Genomic DNA, 27251 nt, shown 5'->3' with positions numbered 1-27251 from the left:
CTTCAAAATTAGAGTTATTTCTTTCATCAGGGAAGTTTCATTTTACAGATCCACCAAATCACAGTGATTATTTGGATCAAGTAATAAAGACATGACCCCATTCTAAATAACGGCTTTGCATCCTTCAGGTTGCCTGAAATGGGTGAGAACACACACACATGCACACATGCACTCAAATATATACAGACCACTGTAAAGTTAGGGTTCTGGATTTATTTAGGCAAGGATCCAGAGCATAATGGAAGTGAAGTGGTCACATGAGCAGAAGCAGATGCAGCTTCTCAGTCTAGCTTCCTGTGGTTCCAGAGACCTGAATATGGGTGTACAACTTTGGTTGACACCACTTCTGCAAAGGAGGCCTTTTACACCTGGTCTCTGCCTCATTACTCAGGAAGAACTTGCATAATCCATCCTGAACCCATTTAATTATCAGGCTACATGCAGGTGTCAGGAAAGATGGGACCTCATGCTGTGTGTCCATGGGAGGAAGGGGAAGCAAAGGTAGATAGATATGTGGCCCAGTATCCCCAAGCACTATCTGTACCTATAGCTTCCCAGAAAGCCTTTCCCATAAGGGCTGACCTTTTACAAAAATTAAAAAGTACATCAGAACCTTGGGAAAAGAGTAGAAGGAAATGCAAAAGTATCAACAGTGATTAATAATTTATCTCTGGATGGTGAGATTGAATAATTATTTTTCATTGACAATTTCCGTATTTTAAAAAGATTACCTAAAATGACAACATATTCATTTTATAAGGTATGTTGTTTGCTTGTTTTCTTAAAATATGCCTTGTGTATTAGATCAGGGTCAGGAGACAGGTTCTAGTTCTCCACTACTTGCTGCCCCAGCAGTCTTAGAAAAGTCCCTTTCTCTCTGCAGGCCTCAGTTTCTTCATCTATAACATGATACCATTAGATTACATCATGATACCCAAATTCGGCTGCCATTGGAACTACCTGCTGAGCTTCCAAAAATCTTGATGCCTGTGTCCCATCCCCAGAGGTTGTGATTTAGTTGGGTCCTGGTTATACCCGGGCTTTGGAATTCTGAAAAGATCTTCAGGTGATTTGATGTGCAGACAAGTTTGGGAATCTCTGGACTCAATGATTTCTAAGGCTGTCCTGCCGTGATGATATGTGTCTATGATTCTTCATTTTTGCCTAGGGCCAGCCCTGAGTATCAGTTCTTTTTTTAGTAATCACTAAAAAAGAATATTCCAAAACTTTCCTAGGTAACCCATTTCGATGTCTTGCAGTCATTTCAATCAGAATATATTTTCTTTATGTCTACTCTAAATTTCTGCTCCAGTAATTTAAGCCATGATGGGAAAAGAGAACATCTAGTATGATTGGATTTGTGATTGAGTTCCTTGCATGAACTTACATCACCAGCTTCAGTTGTTTTTCACTCCTAACTAAATTCTGTCATTGCCAAATCTTTACCTAACAAGTCCCTTTCCAAGTAAGGGGGGAAATGCAGGATTTCTCATTACTATATTGCCCAGAGTATGTTTTCCAATTTCTGCCAAAAATCATTCCTTAATCTATGTCCTGTGAAGTTCTTGAGGACAACGTATTTTCATCCTCTAATTTTGTTGCTGTTGATGGTGCTTTCCTTAGTTTTCTCAGATTTTTCTCTATCACTCTTCAGTGGTCTTCCTGCCTTCTTTAGTATATTCATTGAAGTTAACACATCTCAACAAAACTAATTACAAGGGACATGTTACAAAGCATATTCTGGGTAGATGCTCAAAGTTCAATAAAATGACTCTACATACTGTTCTATTTATAAAAATATTTATAAAATATTTATTAAAATATGGTTTGATGTTCTTCAAATTGGACCAAGATTCAGGAAGGATGAATGACATAAACATAAGCCCTCTTTTAAAATTTTTATTAAATAGTTTCCTGTTTTAGCTCTTAACACTAGCTCTGGAGAGTGCTAAATTTGTTCTTCGTATATTTATGACCATTCGATGTGAACCCTTCTGAAGTCCTGCTGTGTCCATTCATTTGCAAATGAAACTAAAAACAGCTACCCGTCCTAGTTACAGAGCTTTGATGACAGAGCCCTGACTCAATCTGACTGCATGGGAAGACTTGGTTCCACATCACAGCTGTGTTACACCTGTACCTTAGCAGCAGCAGGCTAGAAGGCAGAAGCTTTGAAAAGTTGGTGCATGTATAATATTACCCCATTGTTAAAATGAGATCAATTGAGCAGCATTGTGATCCAGCAAAATTATTCCAGTTTGTTGGACCACTTCATGATTTTTACAGGACCTTTGGAGTATTTTCAAAGGAACAGGAGCATTTTACATAAATCCACTAAAGTATGCTGACTGCCAAGGAACATTTATGACATGACGAACTATGCTGTATGCTATTTATCTCATCTATACCAGTGACATCTAATTTGTGGTGGTGAAATTGATACATTTCTAAAGCCCTGTTGAAGGAGGTTTTTCCTGTATGAAATATGTAGGTGACACATACAGAAGGCACCTCCTGTTTCAGTAAAATATGCACAAAATAGGAAGCTCTGATCATGTTGTGCCACCTTGTTCTGAGTTGATAAACAAGGCAGTAACCTGTTCATAGAATCTGAGTGTAATACATATGTGAGGGAAAACAACTTCAAGTACTTTAAGAAGTTGAATGAATTTAAATCTCCCAAAATTTAATCAGGCATTCATTTGTTTATATAGCATTATAGTTAAGTGACTATTGTCTATCAGACCCTATGTTAGGCATGAGAGATGTTGAAATAAGAGACACCATCTCTGCCTTCAACTTGCTCAGAATCTGGTAGAACATAAAGATAATTAAGAATCCTAATATAATATATTAAGTACTGTAACACAAGTAAGCCCCTGGTCCTCTGAGTGCCTATAGAAGGGATTCACCTGGCCTGGCAGAGACAGAAGGTTTCCCATAGGAGCCAGTACTTGAGGGAAAAACAGGCATCACACACACATTTGGAACAGGGAATGGAAGTGGAATGGAAAGAGAAGGCATTTGAAGCACAGGGAAGAATACATGCAAATGTACAGAGGCGCAGATGAGTGTGTGGTTAGAAAGCAGATTGGGGCGGGGGCTGGTGGGAGATCAGCTGAAGAAGCAGGCAGAGGAGGCAGAAACTGAATCATTCAAGCTTTCGTCAGCAGACTGGTATGGAATGTGGGCTCTGTGCCAAGCAATGGGTTGTGGTAGATAGTCGTTTTTCTCCCACCTCACTGGCGATGCGTTCCCAGTCTCCTTTTCTGTCTCCCCCACTTGTATCTCTTTTCCATCTAATTTTTCTTCTTAGCTATCTCTTTCAGTCCCATAGATTTAAATATCCTGATGGCTCTTAATCTGATTTTTCAATATTGACCTCTCCTCAGAGATCCCAAATTGAATGAATATCTAATTGCCTACCGATACTGTTACTTGGGTGTCTAATATTCATTGTGTACTTAACATATCTAAAAGCGAGCTCTTGATTTTCCGTCTCACGCCAGTCCCTACCCCAGTTCAATAATAGCACCGTGATCTTCTCACGCTGCAGTCCCGGATGATGCCCTGCCTTTTCCTACAGGCTCCCAGCTAATGCAGCAGGAGGTCCTGTTGGAAAGACCTCCAAACTAATGGAATCAAACCACCTCTATCATCCCCCCTGCTCAAACCTTAATCCATACCAGCAGCATCTCTGGCCTGAACCACTGCTATGGCCTCCTACTTTGTCTCCCAGCTTTCAGTCTTGCTCCCTTAGACTCCCCTCTCACCACAGCACTCCGAGTCTCTTCTCGAAGTGTACATCAGATCCTGTTACTTCCCTGCTTAAAACCTGACAGTAGGCTGGGCACGGTGGGTCACATCTGTAATCCCAGCACTTTGGGAGGCCGAGGTGGGTGGATCACCTGAGGTCAGGAGTTCGAGACCAGCCTGGCCAACATGGTGAAACCCTGTCTCTACTAAAAACACAAAAATTAGCTAGGCATGGTGGCACATGCCTATAATCCCAGCTACTCAGGAGGCTAAGACGGGAGAATCACTTGAACCTGGGAGACGGAGATTGCGGTGCACCAAGATCATGCCACTGCACTCCAACCTGGGAGACAAGAGAGTAACTCCATCTCAAAAAAAAAAAAAAAAAAAAAAAACACACACACACACACACAAAACAACTTGACGATAGTTTTCCATTACAAATAAAACAAGATGCAAAATTCTTACTTATGGCCCATGGGACCTGATCTGGCCCCTGCTGTCATTCCCTCTTGTCCCTCCTCCTCATTCCACAGGACATTCCAGCCACACTGGCCTCTCTACCCTTTCATCCCTCCAGGCTCATTCTCATCTCTGCATCTTCTGCCTAGAATGCTGTTACCCAAGTTATGTAGGTATCAGCTCAGAAGTTACCTTCTTTGAGAGGTGTTTTTTGATCAACTTTTCTTAAAAACAAACAAAAACAAACAAAAAGAACTTCCATAATTATTCTAACAATTATTTATTTGCAGTGCTAATAACTATGTGAAATTATATTATTCATTTATTTGTGTATTTTTATTATCATATCCTTCCCCTGGACTGGAAACTCTTAAGAGCAGGAAGCCCTGTCTTACTGCTGTATATCCATTCCCTAGGATGGTGCACGGATGTATAATCACAAATTACTCAGTGCAAGTGAAGAAAAACTACAGAAGTTATGTGAGTTTCTATGGCATTGAAAAATAGAACTCAACCTTCTGTGAATGGAAAGAATCCTGTTTCTTTTTCTCAGTATAAGACTTTAGCCAATAGCTACATTTGGTTAAGATTTAATAATCTAGCGCTCAATTGGACATTTCTGTCTTATTTCCTTTGGAAAAATTTAACCAAGTGACAATGTTTATTATTTTGGAATCCAGCAGTTACATCTATAAAAGCCTGACTGCGAAGTGGGTCTCAACTCATCTTTAATGTAATTTTTAGCTAAAGAATACAATGGGTATTTTTGTCACCATTTGAAAAATATGATGCTGAATTACAGTGTATTTAAAGAAAACAGTATAAAAGCCTAGGAACAATTAAGTCTTTAGTTGAAAACCTTTAATTTATGTCAGTTGCTTTTTAATCCACACCTAATTTTGTAAACAGATTTCAATCATCTTCTTGGAACTGGAATTTTTCTTGAATCTCTTCATTTCCTTACCTCAAGGCCAAGTGGAAAAGAAAATCAATAACATTGCATCTCATATATCACCTGCAAAATGTATCCCCTTGTCTTTCTACCGAAAAAAAAAAATAGATTTTTTTTTTCTTTCTCAAATGAGAAAGCCTTTCTTTATCAGAGTCTGGATTTGCTGATTAGTTTAGAGATTGTAGTCTCCATAACAACGAATACATTTAACAGCCTGTGTTGGAAACTTTTTCTCCTTAAAAGCCTGTCATTGGAGAGCAAGCTATGTCAGAACACTGAGGATAAAAGATAACATTTTAAAATATATATATAAAGCGTTTCCTTCTTAAGTAAAAACAATCAATAGATGGCTAAATTATTTCTTTTTAAAATTCCTTAATTTGAGAAATATCTTTATTTGCTCTTATCCTACCATCCTCTACAAGTATCAAGTATCTATTATTTGTCAAGCTTGTACTGTTTTGCACACACATTTTCTATCTTACTTAATCTTCAAAATAATTCTAACAGTTATTAGTTAGACAACAGTCAAGATGCAAACCCAAGTCTTGCAGCAACAAGGATAGTGATGTTTTGTACATAACAATGTAAAATTTCCCAGGCCTAATAAAAGACATAGGTTTACAATCTAAACATTTTAATTCCTAGTCAAACTCACAGAACTTATCAGAAGCAAATGAATGTTTGGCTTTTAAAAAAGTGACTGTTGATATTTGTTTAAGAGAAGCTATAGTAAAGGTCACCATTACTTTTTAATACTCTTGAAATTGAATGTTTGTGTTTTGAGGACATATCAGTATGTAGAGGCAGCCCAGTACAACCAAGTTAAATGCAACTTAAGGAAATTTTAATTTTTCTGAAATCTGAATCACATGATATCTCTGATTTTTACCTGTTTTTAATTTCCTTTTCTCAAATTGTTATTGGAATAAACAGACAAAACACAAGTGGAAAAAAACGTTATTAGTACTAGGTAATAAGAAGGAATGCCACTAAAAGGCCAGAAATTTTGAAGAATTTCAAAAACATTTTAAGATTATTCTTGAAAGAAAAAATACATAACGTCTTTATTAACAGTCTGTATCTAAAAATTTGATTTTTCAGCAAACACTGGAAGGCCAAGGTAGATATTTGATGGATGGCTACATGCAAACATTTAAAACTTTTGGGGGAATGCAACACACCAGGAAGACTACTCTATGGCCATCAGGAGGATAATACTGAGAGTTTGGATGCACTCCTTAGCCAGGGTTCTCACGAACTAAATCAACTAAAATCTAATAGATCCAACAATGAACCAGATGAGGAGTCTACCTGTTTTAACCAAGCAGCCTGTTTATTAATTTTTACAACTGAATTTTGACAATACCCAACGTATTTATCCATGTGCAACAAGAAATGCCAGCAACTGCACAGATTTCTCCATGTTCAGCTAGTAGGTAGCAATTCCACTATTTAGCATCCCATGACTGGGTTAAATCAGAACAGATAGTGCGAACAAGTTAGTCTAAAAGTCTAACTCTATAAAAGGGACCACTTGTACAAATTGAGCAAACAGTTATGTAAGGGATGTTGCTAAAGTTAGCCACCGGGTGGACTAAAGGATCTCTTAGGCTGCGTAAAGATCTGGGTATGGCATGATGACATAATGGATCCAATGCTTCATCAAGTTATTCACAGAAGCTACTGATTGTGAAGTTACAGCATTATCCTGCCAAGTGAAAGAGGTAGGCATAAGTGAAGAAAAATTAAGAGAGTTAAGAGTCTCATCATTATGAGGAGTCTTGTTCCAATGTCTTGGGAAAAGCCGTTCACAGTAGGAAGTCAACAACTTCTCATTCTGATTTGCAGTTTGAAGGTCTCAGTTACGGCATCAGGTACTTTGGTAAACTCAGTGTGGCCTACATATAAGGAATGAGACTTGTTCCCTGAAATTTCTATTGAATTGTTCACTTTCAGCTTATAGGTTTTCAGGAACAGAGCAATTCTTTTTCTTAGTTGAAAATTTATAGCCAGATATTGAAAGAAACTAGAATTTAGGATCCAGTCCAGTCTACAGGTAGATAACAAAAACTCAAAAGAAATGAATAGGAATACAATCTAACAACAATGTATTATAGTTTTTCTTCTAAAATATAATTTTTCTCTCTATAGTCACCCCCATTTCTGTCAAAGATAATCAAAGTAAGACTAATTTTTTGCAAAATAGTCTCATCAAACTTGGCCTGATTATTTACATAACTGCAGCATAAGTAGTGATTGACCACATAGGCTCTTTTTAAGTCTGCTTTGCTGGCATTTTTGATAAGGTATCTCAGATTAGACTTTTCAAAATCTCTCAAGGCTAAGAAGCCCAAACCAAGGTAGACTTCAGACTTTAGTCTAAAATATACCACCTGAATAATCCCATGACTACTGTCAAAAGACAAAACCACAACAAATTTGGTTAAATGATCTAATTGGTTTTTATTTGTGATTCATGAATAAGCATAGCATCTACCTAATTCTAAAAATTTAGAAAAGGTTATCTGATGAGCTGTGCAGAAGAAGTTGATTTTATAAGCAAAAAAGAGGCTAAAGAAAACAGAAACAGGGACCCAAAAGAGGCCTGTTTGGGGATCTGTCTCTTCTCTCTCTCCTGATTTCTCAAAAGGTCAAATAAATCACTTAGTTTTGGTGGCCTGTAACTTTAACATGAGTGACTCCATTTTGATTTGGTCTCTTGGGCCTAGTATAGGAGCTCAATGCAAATCAATGGCCTCTTTATTGATATGTAAATATATCCATAATAAAGGATTATAAAATTATGTGCACAGTAAAGTTCTACTTTCACAAAATAAGTATACATCTAATGTTTGTTGAGCACTTATGTTCCAGCCACTCTGCCAAATATTTTATAAGTGTTATAAAATGTGCTCCTCCTGACTATCCTGTGAAGTAGGCATTTTAACTCCTTTTTATAGATGAGAAAACTAGAGCTCACAGAAGGAAATAACTGGCCCTTGGATTCAGAGTTGACGAGCAACGGTTTTTACATGTAAATGTAAGGGGAAAACCTAAAATAAGATATACTGAAGTGCTCTCAGTGATTACATCTAGATAGTAAAATTAGGAAGGTTATTTTTTCTTTTTGTTCATGTATTTGTCTAATTTACCTACAATGAACTTGGTTTGCCTACATTATTTTCTAAAAATTTTCTGAAGTATTTGATCAAAAAATACCAATACAGATACCTAAATGAAATAGAAATCATTGTTTTCTCATATTTTGAGTGAATTTTAGGAAGTCTCTAAAATACTCTCCTAACACCCACTTAAATCTAATTTTGAAGATTTCAGTGATCCCTAATTTAAATCTGCTTTAATCCCATTCCGGGCCATCTGGACAGTTAATGGGCTCTTTGGAGTTCCCCATATGAAAATAGAGCATGTTTATCGTTTATTTTCCTTAAATATTTAGTTAAAATGTGGGACTACAATTATCCCTGAAAACAATCTTTTAATTATTCAAAAGTCATGACAGCATAACTTTAGATGCAACTATGACCTTCAATTCACATTTCTCTTGAGTCAGCAATGTTCTTCAGATTCTAAATATACTTTTAAAAAATAAATCACAAGCTCTGCCTCCCAGAGAAAAAAGACAAAGCCACTATTGCTGTTTTGTCCTCTCAGAACTTAGGATTGTTTTGTGCTGTGCTAGTTAGCAGCAACCATTACTGACTGATATATTGTCTCACATCTCTGTGAACATTCAAATGATATAAGAAAAGTGTTTTTATTAAAAAAAAAAAAGCAACAACAATAACATCACCTAACCCTGGTATAACTCTTCACAACTTACAGAAATATTTTCCAAACATTTGGATGTGAGGAAAGGTTATTTGATTTGGCTGAGATCACATCTCTAGGGGAGTGGTAGCACCAGGACAAGAGTGTACGTTTTCTGACTTGGTGCAGAATACTTTTCAACACCCCAGCTGTTCCTTCCAAGTGATTGTGAGACCCTTGAGGTCAGGAACTGGCTTTTTCAGCTTTATAGCCTAAGAACATAGCTGCCTCCTCCAGTTTCTGTAGCCCCAGGAACCTGGTGCTCTTTAGTTTGTAGCCACACCACTCCAGTCTCTGCCTCCATCTTCACAGGCCATCTTCCTTCTATGTCTTCGTGTGTCTTGAAATGGCATCTCCTCTCTTTGTTTACATGTTCTTCTTACGAGGAAATCAGCCATATTGGATTAAGAGCCCATCCTAAAAACCTCGTCTGAACTTGATTACATCTGCAAAGACCCAATTTCCAAGCAAGGTCATATTTATAAATTCTGGGTGTTAGAACTTAAAAATGTCATTTTGAGGAACACAATTCAACCCATAACAGCCCCATAGCTTTTCCAATCATTCTAAGATAATAAAAAGCTTCCAGACACTTTTGGTCTCAAGGACAGTATTGTTTCAATCACTAAAACATCCAGTCGTCTATAATAATTATGACTCTTACATATTCACAATTTAGAGTTTCCCACTCCCCAAGCTAGGAGCACATTTAGGCCTAGTCCTCTGCCCAACCTTCTCTCTCCCGGCCCTACTCCTTCCCCCTCTGCTCACTAGCCACAGTCTCCAAGGCCTCCACGGCAGGGCCCAAAGCAGTGAGAGGCAGCAAAGGAGCCCAGCCATGTGTGGTGGGTACAGTCATGAGCCAGCCTAGGTGCTCTCTGGGCTTGATGGATGTTTACCACAAGCACATTCTCTCATGTTCTGCTTCTGTGGGTCCCTCAGAGATTCCTGCAGGGAATATCCAACTGCAGTTTCAGTGAGACTGTCACCAATCCTCACCCTTCCAGGAAGGCACCTGGGTGGAATTCAAGATGGCTCCAGGCGGCCTCACTCCTTGGTGGCCCAGATCTGATCTATGAGAAACACATCCTTCACCATTCTTTTCCTAGAAATACTCTCCCTTGGCTCCTTCAACTTTAGCCATTTTATCAGAGTTATAGGTGAAATGTTGAAAATCTGTATTTGGGCAGAGTGCAGTGGCTCACACCTATAATCCTAACACTTTGGGAAGCCAAGGAGAGAGGATCGCTTGAGCCCAGGAGTTCTAGACCAATCTGGGCAACATATGGAGACCCTGTCTCCACAAAAAAATAAAAATAAAATTTAGCCACGCATGTCGGTATGTGCCTGTGGCCCTAGATACTTGGAAGGCTGAAGTGGAAGGATCGCTTGAGCCAGGGAGTTTGAGGCTGCAGTGAGCCATCATTGCACCACTGCACTCTAGCCCAGGCAAAAATAATAATAATAAGTAAAAAATTTATAAATGTTGTAAATGAAAAACCGTGTGTGTGTGTGTGAGAGAGAGAGACAGAGAGAGAGACTTTACCATTCCTTTTGCAAGTCCAGCATAGGTAGACTAGGTAGTCAGGCACCTATTGCTTCATTCTTTTTTTCTTTTTTCGTTCTTTTGGAACCACAGCCAACACTGAAAGAGTCCCATTTTAACATCCCACGTAGTTTCTTTCATTCCTGATAGAAAAGAGGCTGAGAGTGGAATCACTGACCTTCTATTTCTAAACAGAATGAACTTGGTTTGTCTCAGAAAATTAAGTGACAAGAGATAAACAGAAGGGCTCTGTTCTGCTCTTTTGTCCAACCTAGATAGTATTTGCCAAGCTACAATATTGATTGATCCTTAAAGCAAAGAACAGGTTAGAGAGGCAGAGAGGGTTGAGGGGAAGCAAGATTGCATTAATGAAAAGTGTGCAAGAGTAAGAATTAAGAGATGTGGGTTCTGGCCCTGGTTATGTTATTAACTAGCTATTGACCTTGGACAAGTAACTTGTAAAGGTCAAATATGTTGAGACACTTGAAAGCTCTTTTAAAACTATACATATTCAATATTGTTGCTCTTTGTAAGAAGTAATGCAGTTTTGTCACTAAATCCTCTTATTTCTTCACTCAGAAAACCTCTTAGATTTACCCTTTCCTCTCCATTCCCACTGTAATCATGCAGGCTAAACCCAGATTACTGCAATTGCTTCCTAATTTATCTCTCTTTGGCCCTACTGCCCACAATCCATCCTCATAAGGAGGAGTTGGACTGGATGTCCTAAGGCCCAGATTCTATCAGACAATAAGCAAGAAAAGAAAACATAACTATTCCTTCCTCCACTCCACTCCCATCCTTAGCCTAAGCTATGATTCAAAGAAGGCATTATTTAGTTTAACAGTTGAAGATTAGTTACAAAGCTAAATATGTAAGTAGGTAGGTAGGTGGGCGGGTGGGTAAGTAAGTAAGTAGGTAGGTAGGTAAGTAAGCAGGTAGATTGGTGGGTAGGTAGGTAGATGGGTGGGTGGGTAAGTAAGTAGGTAAGTAACTAGGTAGGTTGGTGGGTAGGTAGGTAGGTGGGTAGGGTAGGTAAGTAAGTAAGTAGGTTTGTGGGTAGATAGATGAGTAGATGGGCGGGTAAGTAGGTAGGTCGGTGGGTAGGTAGGTAGGTACGTGGGTAGGTAAGTGGGTGGGTAACTAAGTAGGAAGGTTGGTGGGTAGGTAAGTGGGTGGGTAAGTAGGTAGGTTGGTGGGTAGGTAGGTAGGTGAGGGAGTAGGTAAGTAAGTAGGAAGGCTGGTGGGTAGGTGGGTAGGTAGGTGGGTGGGTAAGTAGGTAGGTTGGTGGGTAGGTAGGTAGGTGAGTAGGTGTGTAAGTAAGTAGGAAGGTTGGTGGGTAGGTGGGTAGGTGAGGGGGTGGGTAAGTAAGTAGGAAATTTGGTGGGTAGGTAGGTAGGTGGGTAAGTAAGTAGGAAGGTTAGTGGGTAGGCAGGTGGGTGGGTAAGTAAATACAAAGGTTGGTGGGTGGGTAAGTAGGTAGGTTGGTGGGTAGGTAGGCAGGTGGGTGGGTGGGTAAGTAAGCAGGAAGGTTTGTTGGCAGGTAGTTGGTGAATAGGATCCCCCAAGTGAGAAGGCTCCCTCTCTATCTCTCTCTCTCTGTCTCTCTCTCTCTCTGTAGCTCTCCCCCCACCCCACCCCAACATCTAATCAAACACCAAGTCCTATTGATTCTATTAAAGATCTCTCAAATCCACCTAATTCTCTCGTTCTCCACTGCCAGCACCCTACCCTAGTCACTATCATCTCTTATATAGACAACTGTAACAGCCTTATAAACATGTTGCTGTCTTCAATGTGGAGAATAGAATGCCCTATGTACTCCATTCTCCTCATTTCAACCAGAGTAATCTTTCTAAAACACCGATCTAAACAATGGCTTTACACTTGTCCTAGAACAAAGTCCAAGCTTATTCGTCTAACTGTATAAGGTCTTTTCTGATCTTGAATATTCTATATCCTCACCTCTGACACCTTCTGCCTTCAGGTCTACACTGGCATCGTCATAATCAGTTCCCAGAATGGGTCCTGTAATCCTTCTCCTAGCTTTTACATATGCTGTTCCTCCTACTGGAAATTTTCTTTCCTCGTGCTATTACATGGCTGACATTTGTTCAACCTTACAGTCTCAGTTGGGTGTTATCTGCTTCCAAGAAGACTCCTGAACTCCTAAGTCTAGGTTGGGTTCTCTCCTCTCCCAGAGCACCTTTCCTCCCCCTTATCCCAGCCCTTATAATGCTGTATTGCATCTGTCTATGCCCCAGCAAATTGCACACTCCAGCGGCAGGGTGAGCATCTCTCTTGCTCACTGCTACACTCTGGTGACTAAAATACTGCCTCCCACATAGTAGGCTTAACCATAATGTTTCTGAATAAATTAATTTAATGTGAAAGTGTAATATGATTACTTTGAGAAGATGCTACCCTTCAAATTTTATGAATTACTTCAAAGAGCTTCCATATTTTTAAAAAATCTATCTTATAAAGACATTAGAAAAGCACTGCGGCCTTGTAGATTTTTTTTTTTTTTTAGACAGAGTCTCGCCCTGTCACCCAGGCTGGAGTTGGAGTGGACTGGTGCAATCTCAGCTCACTGCAACCTCTGCCTCCTGGGTTCAAGCAATTCTCTGCCTCAGCCTCCCGAGTAGCTGGGATTACAGGCACCCGTCACCATGCCCGGCTAATTTTTGTATTTTTAGTAGAGATGGGTTTCACTATCTTGGCCAGGCTGGTCTTGAACTCCTGACCTCATTATCCACCTGCCTCAGTCTCCCAAAGTGATGGGATTACAGGTGTGAGCCACCGCGCCCAGCCATATTTCTTTTTAAAATGGTAGACCTGCTTTCCAAATGTGATCTTACTTACATAATAGCCCCGAGATGAATGCAGATATATATCATTTGTTAAAGTCTAGCAAATCTTGCTAATACAGGCAAGTGACTGAAAATGGAGGAATGTCAGTCCATCTAGAGTCTCCTCCCCTTTGTCTGTCAGGATCTGTGGAAAACAGTTCTCAGAGAGTGGGGTTTTTTCCCTGGCCAGTACAGTCTCTGGCCTGGCATTTTTGGGGAGCCTCTCTTTGTTTTGATACCAGGAATGAGGCAGCTGCTGCCAAGAAGCTAGATCAAATGCCTAGTATCCTTGGAAGAGAAAATATTTCTCTAGTCCTGTCCAAATTAATCCTCATAGGCCAATAAATCAATACACCAGGAAAATATGGGATGATTTTGGCCATCTGGAATTTTTTGAGGCATTGGTGGGTATAACAGAAACTACCTAGCTCCACATTAGCCACGAATAGCTGTATATTAGCTCAAGGTAACACAGACACGTTCACCTTCCCACGTGATGCCACCAGCACCAGATCCATGGCTGGAAGCTCCCTGCAGCTTTTCAGAATCCTTGCCTTGCTGTTGAGTCAGCCAGTTTGATTTCAGTGTCAAAGCAGCTTCAACCATTTTCCTACCCAATAGCCTCGTAAGATAACAAGCCAGATCCAGACTTTGTCTTTACATTTGGTCAACCATTTTGACAATCAGGTAGTCATAAAAAAAAGGGGAGGGCGGGGGAGGAAATCAGAATATCAGGGCAATATGATCAATACAATATAAGTGATTTTTTAAATTGGACTTTCTCTGCCAAAATGAAACAGGTTTTTTCCCCCCTCCAAATATTCTGAAAGAATGAGAGGAAAATACTATTTCCACAAAGTAAAAGGTAGTATCTATATGGGCTTTAGATATAGCAAGTTTAAGGCCGGGCGGTGGCTCAAGCCTGTAATCCCAGCACTTTGGGAGGCCAAGGTGGGTGGATCACCTGAGGTCAGGAGTTCGAGATCAGCCTGGCCAACATGGTGAAACCCCATCTCTACTAAAAATACCAAAAAAAAAAAAATTAGCCAGGCCTGGTGGCAGGCTCCTGTAATTCCAGCTACTCAGGAGGTTGAGGCAGGAGAATCGCCTGAACCCGGGAGGTGGAGGTTGCAGTGAGCCAAGATCACGCCACTGCACTCTAGCCTTGGCAACGAGAGCAAAACTCTGTCTTAAAAAAAAAAAAAAAAAAAAAGATATAGCAAGTTTAAATTATTTATCACCAAGGAAAATATTACAAAGGAAAATGCTTCTAAACTAATCCCTCTGTTGACGTTTGCCTGCATCAAAGGAAAACGGGGAGGAAAGAACCCGTTCACTCCTAGACATAAGGTTGCTTAGTTGTAGCTATAAATGCTGCCCCCGGGTGGGCACTTTCTGTGTTCTAAGCCAAGTACTTTACATTCCGTCATCTCACTCAGTGCTCACAACAGCCCTATCAGCAAAGTGTTACTCCCATTTTAAGGTGGAGAAACTGGGACATTGAGACATTCAGTAACTTGTCCAAGGTCACACCACCATTAAGTACTGAGATTCTAACCTGATCTAACTCCAAAATTCCTGCTCTTAATCACTGTTCCCAATATAAAGCAATGTTTGGTGCTATTAATTTTGCAGGCCCTGAACCAACCATAGAACTTAAAATTTTTTGGTCATCAGAAAACAATTTCTTTATCAGAGAATTTCTCTTACTTAAGAAGTTTTAAAAACAACTATAGTATGGCAGCATCAACTGAAACAGTCCAGAGAAAAACAAAAATAGTAAAGGAAATTGGAAAAGGTTTGGAGAGGTCAGAAACTCCCCAGCAATCCCACTAGACTAATAAATTAACTGTTTTCATTTTTTCATGTTTCTTCCAGTCTTTGTCTATTCTGTATACATAATTATATGCAGTTTCAAAGGTCATTTTAAATTACTGGTTAGTATTGAGAAGATGAATATGTCAAATGAGTGTTCTTCTCAAAAACACACCAAAAATTATTTTAATTCTTTTCTCCACATTCTGGGTTTCATTTCCCTTTCTAGAATAATAACAGCAACAAAATCTTGAAGAATTCTGATTCACACAGCAGATGTGAGGATGAGAAAACCTGCTGGCTAATTGGAGATGAGTTTCACTGGAAGCAATCACGTAAAACAAACTATGTCATAGACTCTTATTCCTGAAAGCTGGTCGCAGGATACACAAAAATTAGCCCACCAAAGGTCTCTGTTTTTGTGGAACTTTAGATGCTCATACACTAAGGCTTTATCTCAACATTTTCTAGAGAACCCTAAACACACACACACACACACACACACACACACACACACATAGTTAAAGGTAAAATACATTTAGGAGACTGCTGCTCAAATACCCCTCTCAGAGATTTAAAATATACATTAACATATGAAGATCCTGGGAAGTCACACAGTAAGGAACCTGTTTACTTATGTCCAGAAGTGGCAAACTCAGTTGGCTACAGGGCCAGGCAGGTAAAGGTATGGACCTGGTGCTGACTGTGGCAGGGACTACATGCAGCATCTGAAAGTTGCTGCTTCTAGAAATGTGGGTCTTGTATTAACAGATCTTCACAAAATGTCTGAAATCTGGGTTTTCATGTGAAATTTCTCATCCAGGATGAGATGGGAGAAAACATGTATCTTGGCTAGATCTGCTAAGGAAAACCAGAGACATACAGTCGTTAAAGCAGTAAAAGCAGATTTTATTCAGGAACTATTGCAGTGGGTGCCAGGGGGAGGAAGACCTCAGCATAGAACTGGGCTCAGTTCCGAATACAGCATGGACAAGCAGGGATCCAGCCAAAGAAGGATGGGTGTCAGTGAATGGGAAATTACTAAGAAGAGACATCAGAGGTTGGGGGGATTCTGGTTGAACCCACCTTTTTAGGATTTTTGCTGAAGGCAGGCCAGGTGATCAGACATCACCTGGGGGATGGTAGGAATGAAAAATTTGGTCAGATGTAGAGGCAATCAGATATCAAGAGAGGAATTCTGTCTAGACTGATTTAGCAGGATTCTTGCTAAAACTAGACTTCGCAAGGACAGATATGGAAACCTGGGATTGAAGCCTAGTTGAGAAAAGGGCTGGGGGGAGATTGACTAAAGTTTGGTCACTGAATTTTCTGTCAGATCTGACCTGTAGGCTACCAATTTGCAGCCTTTAGCTTAACCTAAAGTAGCTGAAGCTCATTTGGCCACAGAACTCTGTTCCTAGAACAGTCTTTTGGGAGATACTAACACATTTCATTGGCCTACCAACCCTTCAAAGAAGCCTCCAGAGTAAAGTCCCTTCTCTAAGCCTCATCTTCCTCCCCCACTCCAGTCCTCTGGCCTAAAGTAGTAAAAGATGTTCCAATTACTATGGCTGTGTAGCACATTACTCCAACACCTGTGGCTTAAAACAACAATATTTGTTTTGCCCAAAACTCTGTAATTTGGGTAGGGCTCAGAGAGGATGGTTCATCTTTGTTCCACAAGGTGTCAGAATGGCTTGAAGGCTGAAGATGAGGGTAGAAGGCTGGAATCATCTGAAGGCACACTCACTCACAAACAGATTCTTGGATGGATTATGCTTGTAGTTACTCGAGACATCCCTGAGACTGATGGCTGGAACACCTCCATGTGGCCTTTGAGGCTTGGGCTTCCTTGCAAGGTGGTAGCTAGATTCCAAGGGTGAGTGTCCTCAAGAAGAGGTAGGCAGAAACTGTATCACCTTTTAGGGCCTAGCCTCAAAAGTCACGCCCGGGTATTCCCATTGTGTTCTATTTGTCAAGGCAGGCATTCAAAGACAGGGCAATAGACAAACTCTTAATGAAGTGAGACAAGGTTCTGGAGAGATGGGAGCCAGAAAAACGGCTGTAGCCATTTGGGGAAGAAGCAATCGACTGTCAAAGAAAAGAATGAAGTATTTTGATTTCTGGTTGTATCATTTACCAATGATAGTGTGAGACTGAGCAAGTAACTTCATCTCTTTTTGCATTTTATTGTTCACCCTGTCCTGAATTACAGTTACCACTATTTTTATTTTATCATTAGGCACTGAGCTTCTTGAGGGTAGCATCCACATCTAGATATTTTTGTTCTGGCTTGTTTCATTTCCTAAATATTTTCATAATGCAATGCACAGTGACAAACATGTAGTTTAGGCTTAGTAAACATGTGTAATACTTTATTTTTTAAAACAAGTAGAGAGCTTCCTGGTGAGTTTTCATGACTTGTAAACATGTCTAAAGAAAAAGAAACCCATTCAGGAACGGACTCCCACTCCTCTAGTTCACTGCTGGCTTTTTTCATCACATAACCTGTTATCATACGGAACACAGACAAGATTCAAACCCCAAGACCCTCTGCCCATGTCTACATGTCCCCATCTCCTCATGCCCATGGTAAAGGAGCCCTAGTCACCAGCCCCTACTTGCTGCAATAAAAAACAGCCACTGAGAAACTGGCCCTGCAAAACCTTATGCCTGAAGCACAGAAAGCTTCAGCATATTCCATTGCACATTAACAGCAGTTCTTTTTTTGTGAAGGCAAATACCACAGGAGCCAAGAACACAGATATAATCATGTGAAATTCCAGTTCTGCAAAGACATTCGTTTGCTAATGAATATGCTAAAAGCCTTTCAAAAGTGACCCCTTCCTATTTAGACAACATACTTTGCTCTTTGTTCTTTAATATTCCATTTCTGTTTGCCCTCTTGCTGGGTAAGGAGGAAGAGAAAGGAAATAACAGAACACTATCTAGGATTTCCTCTGTTAGAAATGGCTCTTGATTTCCTTCTACCAAACTTCTTGAACCTTATATTGTTTATTTCCAGCCTCCTGTGCTCATTCCTCCCCTTCCCATCATTTCCAGTCTTTCCTCCCCACATTTCTGCAGCTACCCTGCTGGCACATTGCTTGGTGAGAGCCTCGGGCTGTTTGTCCAGGTGCCTGCCAGCATCTGGAGTGATGGCTGACTCCATTGAAACAAGGAAGAAGCATGTCTATCCCAGAGGCAACTAGAAAAATCTGAGTGCTAGTACCAATATTTTTGTTTTGCAATACTTCTGAACCACACAATTCACATAGTTTATAAGATTGCATTCCCTCTGTATCCTGGGAAATATTATTTTTCATTTCCAAGCAATAAAATAGCATTAACTGCTGATTCCTTAGCTCTTAGATGTTACAAGTTCTAAGCACTTCACATACATTGTTTCGCTTAACCCTTACTCTCAGTAAATCAATTCATTAATAACATTGCAACCAGAGACACTCACAGTTGTTAGAGACCAAAGAATTCTTTGGGTTAAACCTCCATCTGATTTGTGAATCATCTTTACAGCACTCCTCACATTGGTCATTCCATCCCTGAAGACTTCTAAGGTTGAGGAGCCCATTTCATTTTCAGGCGGTTTTGTATTGCATTTGATAAAAATTTGTCCCCCTGGAATTGCCTTTCATTTATCCTGGTTCTTCCATCTGCAAAACAAAGCTGGGCTGGTTTGCTCAGCTCTCAGCATCCCCCTGATGATTGTGTTAGCAGGTGAGTTGCTCCTTTACCCATTCTTCATCAGCAGGGTTACTCCTGCCCAAGGTCACTCATGCCTGAAGAGATTCCAGTTTGTCAATGAGACCACTACATGGGACACCCAGCACCATACTAAGAGCTCAAACTAATTCTGACCAATTGAAATTCTATCCCATCCTCCATGAGAACACTGCACATCTGTGATGTAGCTCTGGGTTGAATATGTTCTTTGGGCAGCCACATAAATCTTCAACTAGTATTGAGCTCTTACTCAATAGGAAATATGGTGAGTAGAAACACTCAGTTACCGTTGGCCAGCCTGGACTACTGGACCCCAGGGCAGTGAAGCCCCACATTGATATGCACATAATTTCACTTCAGCAAAATTGTTTGTTGGGGCAAATTTTTAATCCAAACTTGCATAGTGGTTTTCATTCCTTGTCATGTAAAAGAAGTACTGCTTTTTTTTTTTTTTTTTTTTTTTTTGAGATGGAGTTTCACTCTGATTGCCCAGGCTAGAGTGCAATGGCACGATCTCGGCTCATCGCAACCTCCGCCTGCCGGGTTCAAGTGATTCTCCTGCCTCAGCCTCCCGAGTAGCTGGGATTACAGGCATGCACCACCACGCCTGGCTAATTCTGTATGTTTTAGTACAGACGGGGTTTCTCCATGTTGGTCAGGCTGGTCTCAAACTCCCGACCTCAGGTGATCCACCTGCCTCAGTCTCCCAAAGTCTTGGGATTACAGGCGTGAGCCACCACACCTGGCCTACTTTCTTTTCTTCTGCATAGGCAGAGCTGTTTGGATTGGTTTGGTTTGGTTTGGTTTTCTCAAGTTTTGATCCAGTGACAGTTAATCAATGGAAGTCTAAAGAGGCAAAAAGAAATCCAGACTCCTCCCAGGAAGAATTGGCACTTAATCTCACATTGATTAGTTCCTTTACAGCACAACCCCAGGATCTTTCTGACAATTACATTTGACCACAAAATCAAAAGTAGCTCTATGTTAACTAGATGACTAAAATAAACTGGTGAATTGGAATTGATAATATGCTGCCATCCCTTAAACTTTCCTGTTCTAAAATAAATTGCTTCTTTTCTTATTCTTCATATCTTAATATAATTAATATTTAATTAATATTGCCCTGGTTCTTATAAAAAAATTTTGTTTTCCAGTTTTACAATCAAAAAAGTGAAGGAAAATAACGTCCAATGTACTTTTGGGAAAACATTTTAAAGTATAATTTTTGGAGATTATTAAATAGACTAGAAGGCCCCTTTAAAAAAAAAATGTGATTCTGTGCTAAGATCTTCCTTCTGCCTTATTCTGATCTGAGTCAATCCATGTAGACAAAGAAGGCTGAGCTGCTATCTAATGAACCCAATCTTCTCACTTTACAAATGAGGAAAAATAACTTACAGATGAGTTAAAGTGCCTTGCTCAAATTCTAGCACACATCTTTCTTCTTTCAAACCACTAACACAGAATATCAATGATGAAGGAATTCAGAGGCAAAAGATTGCTCTAGTGTGGGAATGTTGAAGAAAACATCATGGAGGAACTGAAATTGAAAAGAAGTAAGCATTTTTTTTAACCAAATCTTACTTTTCCACCAAAATAACGTACGCTAGCAATAGAAAATTTGGAAAATGGTAAAAAGTACATTAAACACTGATGGGATAAATTACTAATAACCTCATCCCATAAAAGAGTTATACAGCGCCTTTCTCTAGTCTTTTCTCCCCCAAATCATTATTGTGGTTGTTTTTCTGTTATTGTGATTATACTACTTAGCAAGAAACATTATAACTCAAGAACTATTCAATATTATAATAAACTATTCATAAACATCATTTTAATTGCTGCGTAACAGTCCATTATAGAGGTTTTACCATAATTTTCGTAACCTTGATCTTATTTTTGAGTAATTAGATGGAAGGGAAAGATTTAAATGAAGAGAAGGAAGATGTCTAGAAGAAGAATATGTTTTTACAGCAGATGAAAACACCAAACTATGCACAGCTTTTATATTTGAGCTTTGCCATTGTGCGTGATTTGTGTTTTATTCTCTATATTTTTCTCAATACTACAAAGACACTAGCAAGAACACTTACTTTTTTTGAGCACCTACCATGAACTTTATGCCACAGATGCATTTTCTCATTTAGTTGTCATAACAACTAACCAAAATTGCTATTATATCTTCATTTTAAATATAAGGAAAATGAGACTTAGAAATATTAAGAGATTCACAAAAGGGCAATGATGGAACAAGAATTTGACCCAGGTCCATCCAAGGGGAAAGCTGCTATTCTTAACCACCATGCTGCATATCCCAATGTTTTTATGAGTATGTACTATATTTTATCATCAGAGAACTATTCTTAGACATGGATATGGATGGCAAATAATAGCTCATTTCTGATATAAGCAGATAGCTTGTTACACAGAGTATAAACAACAATCTACCAAAATCCCAGAAGAGCTAAGAAAATCATCAATAAATAAAATCCCCTCAGTTATGTCCAAGGTCTTTAAAATTCAGATATGTTTCAGGTTTCTCTAAAATTCATTTAAAATAGTGAGAGGAAGCAGCGTTAATTGTAGCTACGTGAATGAAGTCTGGATTCTGCAACAGGATGAAAATTGATTATACTAAAAGTAGTCTTCTGTAATTAAATGAAAACTGTGCTCTGCACTTTAATTAGTCAGCAGTAACTCATTTTAAGTGGTAACAGTGAGTTCTGGTGTATCTCATTAAGTGAGAGCCCAGCAGCTCTACCTCAGCTGAGGTTCTCTCGGTTTTCCAAAGCAGCCTTATTTATGTATCTACTGCTCTAATTTCAAGCTGCAACAAAGGTAATGCATCCTTTGGTAACTCAGATGTACACATTATCAAATCCTTCTCTTTCATGCAGAAGACTTGTAATATGCTTTAAATTCCAAGGACTCTCACTAGATGAATGTATTTGCCTTGGAAAGTATATGCAGTCATTGGCCTCTCGTATCACCCAATGGGAGTCTGGGAAAGTCAGCAAACATTGTAAAATTCACTTGATAGATTTGTCTTTCCTTCTACCACAGACAGGTTAAACCTGCATCTTTGAAAAGCTATTTAAAAAATGAATTACCCCAAATATTTTCCAAAGTTTTTAGCATCTAATAATTCAGGTTTCGTGGTATTAAAAAAAGGAAAGATATTTTTGTTTTGTTGTTTAACCTTATTTTTTAATTATAAAAGCAAAGTATGCTCATCATAGAAAATTCAGAAAGTAGGAAAAGTATGAAGAGGCAGGAAAAACATCCCTCATTATGTCTTCATTCAAAGGCACATTTCTATTAACATGGTGGCATATTTCTTCCTAGTCTTTTATCTAGCCATTGCTATTGTATATTTGAGATCATTCTGTTTGCACAATGTGTTATTCTACTAGAAAAAGCCATTAAAAATAAATTTTGATTTTTATTTCTGAGCTGAACCTGGATACCTAGTAGCCATTCCATGTGCTTCCAGCATCATGGACATAGATTATCAAGATGCCTGCTGCCTTGTTGAGAGGAGGCCTTTGCCAAAGGGGCGGAACCCGTTTCTGTGAGAGGAATGAGAATTCTGGACATAATAAAGCAAGAGCAAGAGCTACTATTTAGTAGCCTGGGATTATCACATTGGGCTGGTTCTTATTCCATGAACATTTGTATCTAAAAGAAATAAGATTATAATTACCACTCAAAGCAACTCTGAAGAAGAGTTCTTGCTTCAGGGCAGCCACAGCCCAGGCAGACCAGAAGATTAAAAGGTGAAGGTTAACCTCAAGTCAGTGTGATGATATATCAACAAGTCACAGGATTTCGAATCATAGACACTGAGATTTGCAATTTGTAAAGAGTATGAATTTCAGTCCCAGATTCAGGTGTTCAAGGAATACTCATTGTTTTATTTGTTTGTTTAAAGAAAATAAAGTGGTTTCCAAGTGTCTCTCTTAGCAGGCTGGTAGAGAACTTACTCTAGGGCATGAAATATGAAATATGGAAGGCTTATGTAGTGTCAGAAAACAAGGACAGAGTCTCCCCCACCCGCCGCCCCGCCACTTCTGGCTGTCATGGTGACCACTAACAGCTATCCAAGGCCAAAGTGGCTCCTTGAAATTCACTTTCTATTTCCCGGCCATGTGAGAACAGGGGTTCAAGTGAGCCCTCTTTATATATCCACAGTCCTCCTCTCTGATATCAAGCTCGTTTGCCTGGGAAATAGCTAAAAACTGAGCACCAGTCTCCCACTAATCAGAACCTGCCACCCTCCATCTCTTTCCCTACCCCTGGAAAATTCCGTCTCTCTTAAATTCTTTAAGATGTTTGCTTCTTCCTCCTGCCCCTTGGGCCACCCAAAGAACTCTCTTCAGGCTTAATAAAATAGAAGTCAACCAGGGACAGCTCTTGCAGCAAAAATCTTCTTCAGTCTAGGAACACACACCTCCCTTGAAGTAAAGAAGAGTAAACAGCCTGATTTCCCTTACAGAAGATGTGTGGGGAAACTACAAGGAAACAAAAACAAAGTAGCATTTTTCAAAAAATCATCCTGCCACATAAAAGTCCTTGAAGAGGATTCAGTCAGGTTCACACCAGGGTCCCTCATTCTTTAGCACCAGCAGACCAAGTTTGCCATAAGCTGACAAGTGTGGGCTTGGAAGGCAGATGAGGTTCGGATCCTGTGAGTCCTAGCTTTGGGACCATAACCCTCCAGGCTCTGTTTTCTGCTGGCACAGTGCTTGACACAGAGTAGGATCAACTAATGTTTCATTCTCTTGTCCATACCTGGCTGTCCTCCCAAGTCACTGCTCAGCCAGTCCCAAAACAGTTGCTCTAATTCTTTATATGCTAGGAGCAATTCTGGGAGAGACTGCCCTTCCTAAAATGTAGCCTAGTGCCCACACATGAAACTGTACATAAGTAGTGGGTTTTTAGCTGAATTTGGCATATGTGGTCCTGGTCTTTCTGATGGTAGTTATTTTCCTGCTGGAGAAAACCACAGCTAATCCACTTCAACACTCTGACCAGTGAGTACCCTCCAGAAGCTCTTCAGCCATGCCTATCAGTTGGATGTCATCAGCCATTTTATTCCTCCTCAGAAGCCTCTTTTATCTATTGGGGGGGGAAAAAGACACAGATGATGTGGCATGTTCTTAAATCCATCTCCATTCATTTTTCCTGTCTCCCAGTCAGATACAGAGTTTTGGGATAAGATGCAAGCAGAATGGGAAGAAATGGCTCGGAGGAACTGGATATCTGAGAACCAAGAAGCCCAGAACCAAGTAACCATCTCGGCTAGTGAGAAGGTAACCAATTCTGTTCCTATACACGCTGACTACTTTTCTCCACCTTCTTGGATCATATTTTATAGATTAGTCAATAGCTATTCTGTCAAAAACACAGTAATTAAAAAGACAATTTAATGTCAATCTGACCTAGAAGAAATTCTGATAGAATGAGATAACGTAATTATCCAACGTGTGAAGGCAGCCAAGTTGGAATGAAATGCTCTTATTTTTATCAGTGTTCAGACAGACAGTTTGGCAGCTGACCAGAGCTTGGATCCTGACTGCTAGCCAGTTACTGAACTAGCTGACACTAAGGGTGGGTTGGAACAAGAATTGGTCTAATGTCACAATACTCTGTCAGCCAGTCATGTGAGTGCTGTTGATTTACCAACAACAGAAGTGATACCAGTGGCGTGGGAATGAAGTGGAGACTTGGGGCTATATTTCACAGGTGGTCATTATATAGCCAGCAAAGAAACTCTGTGGAAAAGATGCTCTCACACAACCAGGTAAAGTCCCAAGAGGATTCCTTAGAGGTACTCCCCTGATAGGAGCCCCAGCAAATGCACAAGTACAGTGAACAACCAGCCAAATCACTCATGAAGTCCCAGTTGCTCTAGGATTTGTGCATTTAAAAAACACTTGGTGGGGTTGGGGGGAACACTGAGGAATAAGTGTAAATGACTTGAAAGAAAAATGTGGAACTTTCTTACCTAAAAATGTATATATCACAATAGCCAAGATATAGAAGCAACCTAAGTGTCCATCAACAGACAAATGGATAAAAAACAATGTGAGCCTGAACAACAGAGTGAGACCCTGTCTCTACCAAAAAAAAAAGAGAAAGAACTGTAGTTCTACAGTTCTACAGGAGACTATAGGGGACTACGCCTGTAGTCCCCAGCTACTCAGGAGGCTGAGGTGGGAGGATCACTTCAACCCCAGGAGGTCAAGGCTGCAGTGAGCTGTGATGGTGTCACTACACAGCCTGGACAACAGAATGAGACCCTGTCTTAAAAAAAAAAAAAGGAAAAGAAAATGTGGTACATATATACAATGGAGTACCATTCAGCCATAAAAAAGAATGGCATCCTGTCATTTATAACAACATGGATGGAATTGGAGGTCATTATGTTAAGTAAAATAAGCCAGGCACAGAAAGACAGACTTCATATGTTCTCACTTGTTTGTGGGAGCTAAATTTAAAACAAATGAACTCATGTGAATGGAGAGTAGAATGATGGTTACCAGAGGCTGGGAAGGGTAATGGGCAGGGGAGGGGGGTAGGGAACTGGGGATGGTTAATGGGTACAAAAATATAGTTATATAGAATGAACAAAATCTAGTATTTTATAGAATATTGGGTGACTACACTCAACAATAATTTATTGTACCTTTTAAAATAACTAAAAGAGTATAATTGGATTCTTTATAACACAAAAAAGGGTACATGCTTGAGGTGATGATATCCCATTTACCCTGATGTGACTGTTACACACATCACATACGTGTATGCCTGTATGCCTGTATCAAAATATCTCAGGTACCCCATAAATACATATACCTATTAGGTACCCACAAAAATTAAAAATTAATTAATTAATTAAAAGATTAAAGGAAAAACTATAGATAAGTATATATTATTATTTTGTGGTGGAGGAAGTCTCAATAATATTCAGTTCTGGATAGTATTCATGATATTTTGCTAATGCAACAAATGTTTATTGAGTATCTACTCTTACACTATAAGTACTGGGGATGTGATGACGAATAGTCTCCGATTTTAGTAGATCTGCAATCTACAGAGTCATTAAAATGTCTCTCTCCTCCAAATACTCTGTCCCTCAATGGGCCAGGCAATCTCATAACATTAGAACAACCATCTCATTAAAAGTAACTGTCTTTTCCACAAGGAAATCATAGCTAAGTGAGCACACAGGACATTGATTCAGATCATCAGACTCTGGGCTGTAACTCGTGCCCCCGAGGTCTGCCTGAGCTCCATAGCCCCTTACTCCCAGAACCCCATACCCACACTAACCCCACATAAGCCAGTCACACCCTGTGGCTTTTGATGGGGCATTTTGTCCTTTTAAGCACCTATGGAGACCGAAGGCCTCCACTTGATCTACTCTTAAACCTTAGTAACATCATCAACACACTAGCTTATTTGTATCTATCAAATTTAAGAGATTTTATGACAATCTATGCAAGTAAAATTGCAACAAATAACATCTCTCAGATACTTCAGATGAGAGTTTAAATTGGACAAATTTTTTCAAAAACAATTTAGCTACACATTTCAAGGGCTTAAAAATAGCTCATAACCTTTAACCTAATAAACCCCTCTGGGAGTCTATCCTAAGGTAATAAGTACATGCAGAAAAGATTTGTGCATGAGGCTTTCACCGTAGTTTTATTTATGATAACAAAAACTTTAAAATAACCTGAATGTTCATCAATAGGGGATTGAGTAAATAAATATAGCCTATCCATGGGAATAATTTTAATAACATAGAGAAATCACAACATAAAACTAAGCGAGGCCTAAGCTACAAGACTGCGTATGTAATATGTGCCTATTTGTTTAATTTATATGCTCATAGAAAATACCAGTTATTTATACATCCTGTATTCTTTAAATTTTTACAATTAAAAAAAAATCTTTAACTTTAAAACATGCATGCTCAACAGGGGCAATATAGCCCCCAACAGGCAAAAACTGGTTCAGGGTGAAGGCAAAAAAATTCTTAGCTATGACAATGGTTTGTAGTTCTCCAAAGGGCCCTAGTAGGTAAACAGATATACAGTATGTGGGATTCATATTTCGGGGTATGGGTGGTAGCACTTAGCAAAAACATGTCTAAAGAGTCAGTATTTTTAAAATCTTGAGGGGAAATTGTTGAAACAAAAAGAACAAAAAATATCAGAAGAAAGCAAACTCAAAAATATTAGCAGTGGTCGTATCTACAGGTTGTGGCATTATAGGTAACTTTTTGTAT

At 39.5% G+C, this 27251-nt stretch overlaps 1 protein-coding gene across 17 annotated transcripts in view; it reads left to right on the top strand.

Annotated features, from left to right (window-relative positions):
- The window catches only part of PEX5L (peroxisomal biogenesis factor 5 like), a 241669-nt gene that overhangs the window by 192893 nt on the left and 21525 nt on the right, over positions 1–27251 (top strand). For all 17 annotated transcript variants that reach the window (XM_003950234.6, XM_001168575.8, XM_016942333.4 and 14 more), the window contains one exon: positions 24151–24267. In XM_003950234.6, the coding sequence (XP_003950283.1) occupies positions 24151–24267 (117 nt within the window). The remainder of the gene's footprint in view (positions 1–24150; positions 24268–27251) is intronic.

Source organism: Pan troglodytes, chromosome 2 (assembly GCF_028858775.2).
Source record: "Pan troglodytes isolate AG18354 chromosome 2, NHGRI_mPanTro3-v2.0_pri, whole genome shotgun sequence".
In the NCBI taxonomy this organism is placed as follows: Eukaryota; Metazoa; Chordata; class Mammalia; order Primates; family Hominidae; genus Pan; species Pan troglodytes.
This window is presented reverse-complemented; position numbering and strand designations above follow the sequence as displayed.